This window comes from Mesocricetus auratus, unplaced genomic scaffold, assembly GCF_017639785.1.
Source record: "Mesocricetus auratus isolate SY011 unplaced genomic scaffold, BCM_Maur_2.0 Super-Scaffold_100014, whole genome shotgun sequence".
NCBI lineage: Eukaryota > Metazoa > Chordata > Mammalia > Rodentia > Cricetidae > Mesocricetus > Mesocricetus auratus.
This window is the reverse complement of record NW_024429197.1, coordinates 11,390,515-11,402,740: the sequence shown is the minus strand read 5'-3', so window position 1 is coordinate 11,402,740 and position 12,226 is coordinate 11,390,515. Positions and strand designations below refer to the sequence as shown.

Below are 12,226 nucleotides of genomic sequence, written 5' to 3'. Positions count from 1 at the left end.
GGGTTTCTCACTGAACCTAGAGCCAGCTGTTATAGCATCTTCCTTTTTCTGCCAACCCCAAAGCACCAGGGCCACAAGTGCACACTGCCATGCACAGCTTTTTATGTGGGCACTGGGAATCCAAACTCAGGTCCCATGCTTGCACAGCAAGCATTTCACCCACTGGGTCATCTCCCCAGGCCTAAAGAGAAAGTTTTGATAAGAAAGGGAAGTGACAGAGGTGACAGTAGGTTTGGAGTTAGAAGGTTCACACAGACACTATACCCCCAAGAGCACATTACCCTTGATTTGCAAACCCAATAAGAAATGCACTGCACAGCAAAGGCCACAGAACCAGCAGGAATCGAGGTTATCTTGCTAAGCACAGTAGGAATACACCCAGCAGAAGAGTTCAGCTCCTGGTCCTTAACTAAAGTAAACAATAAATATTATAGTCACACATATCATCAACAATATAGTATTTCCAGATGGTCTGTAACATGCAAAAATGTAGACTCCAACCCTGATGACATCAGTTAACTGCAAGTGCTCTTTCTACATTCTTCTCTTTCAACAAAAACATGGCAAGACTTCATGTCTCAGGGAAGAGTACCTTTAACTGCCGCAGAAAACGGCTTAAAATGTACAACATATGTCACTATATAATAATATGATAAATATTTATAATCTTGTGTCTATTTTGAGAAACCATAAATATCAGTGTTTGCCTTGATTGTATAATAACCAGCAGGAAGATGAACCTGGTAATTAACAAAACAACAGCATTTACTTTCAAAATCACTTTTAAATGGGCACTTGCAATAAAAGATAAATCAGACGTGACAACGGCTTCTTTGCTAAAAGCCATGTATAAACAGCACATAAAGATGACAAGGCAAGCAGCAGTAGCCCATTCTTCAGCCAAAAAAGGAAACAAATGAAGAAAGAACAAAAATTACAGAAAAGAAAAACATCCCTGGTCCCCACCCGCGAGAGCTGGTAAATAATAGCTTCCAGCACGCTGAAACTCAGGCAGCTTTTGAAGGGGCATCAGAACCAGGAACCCTGCGGATGGGGATAAACTAACAACAGAGTTACAAGTGCCTGGAAGGAGGTGATTTAAAGTCCTTCCGTCTTTACCACACTGTGTCTTCATCACCATTTCTTTCTTGGTCACATCTTCCCCATACTGTTTGTATGCTGTAAGTAATTCTAGTGCTCACTGGAGTCCCAATGAGACCTGGTAATGTTCAATTGCTGTCTCTGTTATATAAAGCTTCTATGTGGGTAAAAGAACTGATTTGTTTCATCGGTGAGTTTCAGCACACTGCTATTTTAGTATACTTGATAAAGTTGTTTTCAGTTTAAGAAAACACAACACGGCCTTTCTTTTCCAATGAAGGCAGTGAAGCTTGCCAGTAACAATAATCTGAGCATGCTAGGCATGGCTCTGAGCTAGCCTCTGCCTCCCCAAATGTAGTCTTTATGATTCTCTAAATGGTACTGTTATTAGGTTATCCCCAAATAGATGGCTTTTTTTTTTTTACAGCAAACAGCTTCAAAACCCATGCCCGATGCAAAATTTTAACTATTAACTAATAGAAAATTTTGCCTTTGCACTGCACTCACCCTCATGGACTCCACAGATCACACGAGAATCTCACACCTGAGCAGATCTGCAGAAGTCGGGGTGCTTAAGCAAACGTTAAAGGTTATGCAGAGCATGGCTGAGAAAACAGAAACCTTGGGTGGTCAGTTTTACTTCATTACACCATGAGGGGTCAGAGCAGACTAATGGAGGAGGACAGGAAAGAGCCAGAAACCAGCAAAGAAATTCCAGTAATTTATGATGGAACAACATTAAATCTGTTAGCAAAACTTTCACAGAAACCTCATTTCCAAAACTTATTAAAGTGGATCTTTTTTTCTTTTAGGAGACAGGGTTCGCATGGGCCTTGACCTCACTGTGTAGACAGAGCTGTACCTGCTCTCCATGAAAGAAAATCCCAGAGTAATGAAAATAGCTTTCTGTGCTAACATTTTCAACAAACTCTGGAAGGAATGTGGCTGAGAGAAACACAACAGCACTTTTTCTGTTATTTAGACAGACCCACAGGTGTGTGTATGTGTGTGTGTGTGTGTGTATGTATGTGTGTGTGTATGTATGTATGTGTGTGTATGTATGTGTGTGTGTATGTATGTATGTGTGTGTGTATGTATGTGTGTATGTATGTGTGTGTGTATGTATGTGTGTATGTATGTGTGTGTATGTATGTATGTATGTGTGTGTGTATGTATGTATGTATGTATGTATGTATGTATGTATGTGTGTGTGCGCGCGCGCACACATGGTAAACAGACCATGTCAAAGTGCGGACTGTTTGGTGCTCTAAGTCATCAACCGAAAAACAATAAAATCCAGAGCTGTGACACTAAGAGAGGGTTTACCCAAGGTGAAGTAGAAGTGACAATGTCTCTTATTCTGTATTATAGGAATAAGCTCTCTCCACACCCACATATTCACACCCACTCCACTCTTCCATCTTCAGTCTGATTAGAGTGGCAATACTGGGTGGTTAATAACTACTAATTTATTCAGTGCTCTTAAAAAAACACAAAAGGCAAATCAGCATAATAGAATGTGACAACTGCTCGTTGCTGTGATGGGTTAAATTGGCTAGAAAAATCATTTTTAAAACTTGACACAAATAAGTCAAATGAACACAAAGTGATTTAGAACAATATTTTGAGAATTGAACACATGCAAATAGATGCCTCTGCATTAGGATGAAGCAAAAGGCAATTACTGGGTGCTGCAGTATTTTCTAGGCAGGCATCTCTATCCAATCAGCTGAAGCACATGCTCCCCTCACTTTCCATCTCTTTTGAGTCTGCCTGTGTCCAATATCACCAGCTCTAACTTCCACAGCAATTACAAGCAACCAGAAGCTGACTTGCAGTGAGAGCTAGTTATCATAAATCTTCACAGTAACTAAGCAATTAATATGAGAAAAACATCAAAGAAAGTGTCCCCAAAGAGAAATTCTGTAGCAGGTTGCTTTAGGCTTAATGCCCTGCTGAACTGCTAATGGATAAACAAATTATCTAAGTCAGTATGAAAGCCAAAGAGTCCTGGACAAGGAAACTGAAAGGAAAATGGGTTTGGGGTTTATTAAGAAACACTCCCAACAGGCAGTTACATAGGCCAAAATACAGGGAGCAACAACACTGTCCAAAGGACATCTCCTGCTAACCTACCAACAAACTACCGCCCTCATAGACTCCAAATTAGGGACTTCTTACCAAAAAGTCTTTTATTTTGACAATAGTAATTAGAAAAGCAAATGTGTCCCTTCAATGACCAATCTTAAATCTATGCAACTATCTGAAACACAGAAGTGCACTAAGTGCTCAATGGAACATCATGTCATTTAAGAAAAGGTTTATTTTTGGTTATGTGCATATGTATATGTAGGAATGGTACGTAGTGTTTGCAGAGGTCTGAGGCATTGGATACCTCCTAGACCTGGAGTTAAAGACAGGTATGAGACACTTAACATGAGTGCTGGGAATTGAACTCAGATCCTCTGGAAGAGCAGTAAGCATTCTTAAGTGCTAAGCCATCTCTCCAGTCCTCATTATGTTATATTTTCTTTTTTGTAAAGACTTATTTATTTATTCATTCATTCATTACATATGCAGTATTCTGCCTGTATATATGCCTGCACAACAGAAGAGGGCACCAGATTTCACTACAGATGGCTGTAGGCCATTATGTGGTTGCTGGGAAATCAACTCAGGACTTCTGGAAGAGCAGCCAGTGTTCTTAACCTCTTGAGCCATTTTTCCAGTCCCCTCATTGTTTTTTAAACCATGCTGTGGTGGTTTGAATGTAAATGGTCCCCAAAGGCCCACGGGGAGTATAATTATTAGGAGGTGTGGCCTTGTTGGAGCAAGTGTGTCACTGGGGGCAGGCTTTGAGGTCTCAGTCAGTCAAGCCAGGCCCAGTCTCTCACTATCTTCTTAGTGTCTACTGATCCAAATGTAGAACTCTCACTACCTCTCCAGCATCATGTCTGCTTGCACACCAACATGACAATAATAAACTAAACCTCTGAACTGTAAGCCAGCCAATTAAATGTTTCCTTATAAGAGTTTCTGTGACATGGGCATTGGTAGCACACACCTTTAACCCCAGCACTCAGGAGGCAGAGGGAGGTAGAGGTCAGTCTGGTCTACAGAATGAGTTCCAGGACAGCCAGAGCTACACAGAGAAACTCTGTCTCAAATGTCTAAAAAAAAAACAAAAACAAAACAAAAAGAAGAAGAAGAGGAGGAGGAGGAGGAGGAAGAGAAGAAGAAGATGATGATGATGATGATGATGATTGCCATGGTCATAGTGTCTCTTCACAGCACTAGAAACCTAACTAAGACACATGCTCATTACATAATTCTAGAATCTGGTTAAATAGAACGTATATTTAGGAATTACTATTTCTTTATTTTACACTGAAAAATTGAGACAGCTCCTTTAAATTCAAACAAACAAAAAAAAAGTGGTTAGGGTCGTCAGCAAGTCTGTAAAGCCACAGTCAACACAGCAGTTTGGAAAACAAGTAAGACAAAAACATAGTGGTGTCATGGTACTTCATGTTCCAGTTAAGATGGCCCTGATGCCAATTTCCAATTCCTAGTCATAAACAAAACAGTTCCAAGGCAGACCAACAGCAACAACAAAAGTAACCAATCAGCTTTCTGGTCTGTGAGGGAAGCCAAAAACTAGTTCCCTCAGGCCAAATTCCAATCCATCTTTGTTTTTGTATGGCCATGAACTAAGAATAGATTTTTTTTAATGGGTAGGGAAAATATTTAGTGGCATAAAATTATACAAAAATGAAACTTCAGTGTCCAACAAAGTCTAACTGGTATGCACTCCCACGGACTCCCATTGTTGATTTCTTAACTTTCACTATGTTGTAGCAGAGTTGAGCAGCCGTGAGAACACACAGCCTCCAGGGAGTGCCAACTCACTGTCACTCTTTATAGAGAAGCCTTGCCAACCACTCATCAACCTAATGTACAAAACTCATGGTAATCTGATAGTTTTTGTGGTTTTATAACATAAAATAACACAAGAAAAATGCATCAGATTGATGCCAGCAATGTATTTCAGATAAACACAAACATTTCCTTTATGACATCATACTGTAAGATGAGTTTATACATACTAGCATGTATACCAGTCTTGATAATATATTCTGGAGTGAAATAGTTGATTATTAGATATGATGAACCAAATTACAGTTGTTGACAAGAGAGACCAATGTTTACCATAGAGGCATCCAATCTGAGGTCCTTTAAATAAAACAGGGACTACAGAAGACTAATAAAGAAAAGGCGTGGCCTCTGGGCTCTGCACAGGCTTTCTGGCTGCCTGCACTTACTGGTTAGGCACACACTGATCAAATTTATCTCAATACAAGAGTCGATATAAAAGTTAGTGTTTATTCATTGCCATCTGTTATTAGTAATTTAGTTAACAAACTGATTATTTGTTATTTACAAGGCAAGGTGGTACCTGGGGTACAGAGTTGACAGATGGCAAACAAAGAAGAACAAACCAAGAGTTCACCTTCAACCCAGACAGCAACCCTAGGGGGCGAGGACTAAGATTAACTCCACAAGAGAGCTGCCTTTAACTTTAACAAGAACTTTGATGTAGAGGCCAGAAAAGTCTTTCTCTTTCTTTTTTGAAACAAGGTCTTACTGTGTAATCTTGTCTGGCCTCAACTAGCTCCCCTGCCTCAGCCTCCTAAAGGTCTCTGCACAACCACATCCAACTCAAAGAAACTCTTTACAATCCCGGGATTTAAGATTTACAGTCCAACTTAATGTAAGAGTGACTTACTTAAACAATCCTTCTGCTGTCCAAAAAAAACATGATCATCTATCTTGGGAGATATTGAAGCACAAGCTGAAATCCTAGTTTCCAGTTCTCTAAATGACTCTATGGAAGAGTCAAATGCTGGAGGGGAGAGGGGTTAAATTAAGATCTTGTCAGACCCTAAAGCTTGGATTACTGTCTTTCTGTATCCTTGCAATGCACAGAGAGTACAGGAAGTATCATGTTTTCGCCTCATTTCTCTTTCCTTTCCCCTTCTCCTCCCCAGTTCCCTTTCTCTGTTTTTCATTGTCCTGGGGATCAAATCAGGGTCTCATGAATGCCAAGCACACACTCTGCGACTGAGAGATATACTCTTTTCTTTAAAGAGACAGCAGAGAAGGAAAGGAGAGGCTAACTGCTTTTACTGATCTAGGGACCAGGAAAGATAGCTGGTATTCTATACTCTTCCCTCTTTTTAATCTCAGACTTATCTATTATTTACCCCAAAGAGGATTTAAGTATAGTAAATGAAAGGACACTGTAATCACCTAGGATATTAGTCACAAAAGATGAGGAAAAACTTTTCAATAAACTGCCATGTATGCACACACTAAAACTATTATTAAAGTTATTTCATTTTTAGCCTGGATTTCTGACCTGTGGAAATAAGGAGCTGTTGTGACAGGAATTTGATTTACCAAATAAAATCCCCCTGGGGATGACAGGCACCATTGTCCTCTCCTAGCCTAAGCCCAAGTGCAGATCTTTATAACCACACAGCTGCCTTTTCCTATTCCAGCACCATGGATTTCTCTATCTGCTGTAGGACAAGGGGATTCTAGGGCATGGAAGGTGACAGCAGCAGGCTGTCACTAACACTACAGAGAGGTGTAGAGGAGGCAGCTGAAAGAGTCCCACAAAGTGTACAAAACAGAGAATAAAAGGGGAGTGGGTAGTTAGGGTGCAATAAAAAAGTCAAGTTTCTATGTGGAGAATACTGTAAAGCTCAAGATTTATCATCTGAATAAAGTGTAAAAGGGAAGGAGGGCAGCTGTGTAGAGGTCTGTGGAGCAACAGTGAGACAGCAGTTTACTGTGGCTTTGTCTTTTCTAAATAGATGACTCGAGGTGAAGTGTAAGCATGCATTCTTATTGGTAATAACCTCTAAAAACAACTGAATCTGCAAGGTATAGAGTGTCCCATGGGTTTATTCATAGAAGTGACTTTGAAGCCCCTAAGACCTTTGGTGACAACAGGATAGCTCCAGAGATGACTCCAGTCTAGTCTTTTTTTTGTTTTGTTTTTTTGTTTGTTTGTTTGTTTGTTTTTTTGGTTTTTACGAGGCAGGGTTTCTCTGTATTGTTTTAGAGGCTGTCGGTCCAGCCAGGCCTCGAACTCACAGAGATCCGCCTGCCTCTGCCTCCCGAGTGCTGGGATTAAAGGCGTGCACCACCACCGCCCGGCTGACTCCAGTCAGCTCTTGATCAACAGTCAGTCCCCTTAAAGTTTCTGCTAACAATGTAAACAGAGTTGCAAACTTGCAAATGGAATCTACTTCATACTACAAATGCTAGCTATAAGTAAACATCTTAAAAAAAAAACAGGTAAAATATAGAAGCTCCCAAGTACACTCTACTTGAAGAATACCATCTGAATTTATTAAGAGATGGATAAATTTGGAAAGGCATTTTTAACTTCACTAGTTTTAAGTGCCTAGTCAAATATCAACCAGAAGCAGCCAGAAATAAACATGGTGGTTTGCTTACTTCCAGAAATAAGAATCTCAAGAGGTTCACATGTGTCTGCCTTTTCCTTGCATTCTATCTTCCTAGCCCCTCAAAGACCAGGGACAGAACCATGCCACAGGTTCATCCTCAGGAGGTAGATCTGTCCGTAAGGTACTAGCCAGAAACATGAACACCAAATAGTTAAGTGACTTTCTGGAAATGACCCATGGGAAAACAAGGCACAAACCCAAGACTTTACACAGGTCAGTATAGACACCCTTAGTCCAAATTACTTATGGATCTGCCATTAAAAAGCTGACCCAGGGTGAAGCGATACCCAGAAACTAGAACGCCCATGGTACTGAGAACAGAGTGGAGTGGGGGAAAGACAGCAATGCTATTTGCAGCTTCATGTTACAAATATTGACAGCCTGAGATCATACAGGGCTGGAACAGCCAATGCTTGTCCTCTGATAACTGTGTTGGTCAGCTTTGTTCACTATAAGGGCTTGGCATCCTCCTCTTAGCAGCTTTACGAATAAGAAATGGCTTATTTGTCAGCAAAGATCTCTGAGGGTCCTTGCTACACTTGAGAACACAAAACAGCACCATTGGCTCACACTAAACTTTTAATGGATTTGAAATAATTCCAATATAAAAGGAAACAAAATTCAGGGTGATGCTTACAATAATTAATAAAAAGTTGTGTACAATGATGAAAACTGGAACTTTAGGAAATATAATTTGAAAGTTACAAAAGTACTGATAAAATTTTAAGATTATCTTCCTTTTAATTCCTAAAAAAAGGCTTACAGTAACATAACCAACACTAGTTTCATTTGCTAGTTCATTAAGGAAATTACATCTGTTTCACAGATAAAGGGTTATACTTATGATGATCACATTCTGCCTTGAAAAGCAGCTTTGCAGTACTTCAGGTGGCTTGGCAATTCCTCTTTTCTTATGAGTGAATCAATAAATATACTTATTTACAAAATATTTGCTATGAACAGACATAATTTGTGACACAAACCATATACATCCAGTTTGTTTGCTTTTTTTTTTTTAAATATAGCCTGGTCCTTGGTTCTTTTTCTAGTTTTTTAAAACTCCAATAATGACAGAGTATCAAAGCAGTTTTCAGTAAATATCAGATAATCATGTCTGTCAAGACAACAGCTCAATACTAGTGAACACTGAAGTACAACAAGAATCTTGGTCTTTCTCGTTCTCCCTCCCCCTCCGTCATTTCAAAGGCAAAAGCCATCTTTAGAAATTTCATCGACCAAAAATCACTAAGAAGTAATACAAAATATAGTCTCAATGCGACGACCCTAGTGACTCAGAGTCTGAAACAGAGTTTGAGAAGTTAACAATTTGTCCAGATTGTTGTGTCCAAATGCCATAGAAAGCAAGCGACACCATGCAAGTTAATAGTAAGGTGAAAAACCACCGTGTAGGCATTCAAGTGGTTCTCTGAGGAGGTTGTGTTCACCGTTACTTCAGGGAAGCCTCATTATCCACATGCAAACCAGACACGTGTCACAATAGAAGCTTAGATCACAAGGCTATTGATTAGAAACAATTGATTTCAACACAAGTGTGAGAACAAGTCTAAAGTACAAGGAAACAAAGTATCTTTTAAGCTTATTATTATAATAGCTTCCAGCATTAACTACTTAAGCTATAAGGAAATAATAGTATTTTAATTTAGAGAAAAGTGTGTTTATATACAGATCTTGAGTTAATCTGTATTCCAGGACTTTTAAAGGTAGGTAGTCTGAAATTTTCAGCCCTGGTTGGAGGCCAAGGGACACCAGCACCATTTCCCTAAACTAAATCAACTCTATGTATGAAAAGACAGTATTTTAACCGCTAAGTGATTCTTTTAGATACAGTGGTCTATCCTGTGCAGCTCATAAACACTGAGAAAAAGGCCACAGGTGTCACAGCCCCTCCAGAAAGGCCTTTGTATGTACTGATTTGATACTCTAAGAAAAGGAGTGGTTATGGATTTTTGGATTAAAATGATCATTTTAAGGCTTTTGAAAGGTTGGGAAGTTGAATTTCTTCTTAAACTATGGAGCCCATGCCACATAAATGGCTATAGAAGACTGGGGAAATAGTCCATCAAATGTTTTCAGCGTGTTCCAGCCTCTGTGAGACACTGGAAAAGAGGACACAGCAACAGTCAACAGTAAGAGCATGCAGGGGAGCTTTTGGGTGAGGACTACCTGCCACGCACCTCAATCTGATTTGCCTAAATGTGTTGACTTTAGGGCAGGAGTGCTGGCTTGGACGATCCATTGCTACTCCTTTTTCCTCACAATGTATACTCTCCAAAGATCCACATTTGATTATTGACAGGAAACACCACCACAAAAGGTCCCTATAACAGTGAACTATCAAGACCAGAGGCATGATGTAGATTATTACACATTTGACGCCATAGATACGAGTTCAATGGTTTTAGTCTTGATGTGTCAGATGAGTACCCTGCTTTCCAATCATAGAAAGATCAACCACCAAACCGCCAGTGCAAGGACCAGGAGAAAAGACATCATGAAAGGAATACGAGGAGACGGGAAAGTACTAGAGTAGAGGTGGCACTTTTTGAGAGCCTTGTGTTCCTCGGGGATTGGAATAGAAACCTTGGGAGGAATCTCTTCATTTTCTTGCTGGGGCAAGGTTCTCTCAGTGGGTCTCTCTGGCCTTTTAGTTTTCTCTTCACCCTGTACTAACAGAGCACGTTCCTGTGTCTGCTTTCACGATAGAAGATCAAGAAAGACAGAGAAAGATGAACAAAATGACAGATGGAAAATGCTTAAAAGTGATACTTGGGGATGTGCAAAGGTGTGGAAAGATTGGATGCTCTTGATTTTAGCCTCTCTTTTCTTAGGCAATTTACTTAGCAGTTTCTAGAACCCAGTAGGTTTAACTATGTAATTAAATTGAAATTTAATGTTTTGAATCAATTGGCATTGGAACCCTTGAAAGTTCAAGCAATCACTGGCTTTCCTTCGTTCTACAACTTATTCCCTCACTGAGGCTCTTCATATATGATTTTCCTTCCCATATGGATTCCAGGTCGCTTTAAATTGCTTTAGTGCACAAATAATCGCTGGATTAGGCAATGTCAATAACGAAGGATTCTTCTTGTCACAAGTAAAGTTACTTTTACTAACAAATAGAATGGCAGAATATAAAGAGCAATTTTCATATCTCTTCAAAAAGACTTCAAATGCAATAGCTCAGTATGAGAATTAGATTTTGCTCAGGGGAATAGAGGTAGTAAAGACTTCAACATAAGAACAAAATGTATAAATATTTATAATGTGCCTCCAGGGTCTACTGTGGGGTGGGAACAGGGGCAAAAAAACAAGAAAAGAAAGGAAATTACATTCCCACAAGACCTCCAACAGTTGCACAGCCTTGGAATCCTGACTAAAATAGTAATGATCATCATAAAGGATTATACATTTAGTAAGTATTTTGATAACTTTTAATGAAAGATCTATCCCCAATTGGCCAACTGAGACTTTTCTCCTCCTGCATCTCTGTATTCTGCTGTCTGTGGTCAAGGCAGAAGGCCTCTATGAAAGGAAAAACTTGGCTCTGAGTTCTCTTAGTTGAGCTAGCCTTCTCTGGTCAGTTTGGAAGTTGAATACTGGTTCTTTGCACACCCCTAAGTGATATGTATCAGGGAGAAAGTAGCTAGGGGACTGGTCAGCAAAAAGAATAAAAGGAAAAGATAGGATGCAAAATCATAATGATTTTTAAATGAAAACAAGGTGGGAGAAGAAAGACAACATAAAAAGAATAGGGTATAATTAAATTCATTTTCTCTCTGAATACATAGTAACATCTCCATGCAGTTTTTTTAACCAGCCATGCACTGAAAAAAGCGAATTGAAACTGCAGATGCTGCAGCAGTGGAAGTATGATATGTTAAGCCAAAGATTGTGGGTGTGGATTTACTGGTGTAGCAAAAGAAAAGAATTGTTCAGCCACTGTTGCTGAGTTCTGGGATCTCTGCTTAGAGCCATGATCAGAGCAAGTTCTATTGTGCAGCACAAATCACAGCAGCAGCGTTACCTCTGGCCCACCAACCTTTCTTTCCGAGGGGAGGGTGGAAGTTTTCTTCACCTGGTCGTACACAAATTATATAAAGTTCAGTTGCCTGGCAATGCAACAACAATGCTGCCAAAGGTAGGACAGGTGTCCCCAGAGAACAAAAACATTAGACTAACCATAAAAAGATATGCCAAAAAGTAGTCCCAGTACAAAAGATTAAGACAGTATAGTCTCTTATTCCATTATTCATTCAGAGGGAACACACACACACACACACACACACACACACACACATGTGTGTGTGTGTGTGTGTGTGTGTGTGTGTATAAAGCTAAATCATTTGAGCATCCCTAAGGAATTGATTTGAGTTTATAAGAAGTCATTTCTTTAAAGTTCACAGAATGGCACTGCCATCCCAAAACCAGCTTTAGGATGAATTCTAAAGGGTTTCCATTTAAAGACATATACTATTTTCTGAAAATGCAGACCAATACAAATTTACCCAATGACATGTGCATCAAGTCACTGTTTCAAGCTACTTTCAGAGTCCAAAACAGAACTA

At 39.6% G+C, this 12,226-nt stretch overlaps 1 protein-coding gene across 22 annotated transcripts in view; it reads right to left on the bottom strand.

Moving 5' to 3' along the window:
- Epb41 (erythrocyte membrane protein band 4.1) overlaps window positions 1–12,226 on the bottom strand; it is a 151,937-nt gene that overhangs the window by 19,529 nt on the left and 120,182 nt on the right. For 8 of the 22 annotated variants that reach the window (XM_040756470.1, XM_040756464.1, XM_040756468.1 and 5 more), the window contains one exon: window positions 11,701–11,736. The exons of 4 other annotated variants lie outside the window; for them this stretch is intronic. In XM_040756470.1, the coding sequence (XP_040612404.1) occupies window positions 11,701–11,736 (36 nt within the window). Of the gene's footprint in view, window positions 1–5,464; window positions 11,313–11,685; window positions 11,737–12,226 lie in introns of those variants that run through there. 10 more of the 22 variants (XM_040756479.1, XM_040756485.1, XM_040756480.1 and 7 more) reach the window with 6 other exon arrangements.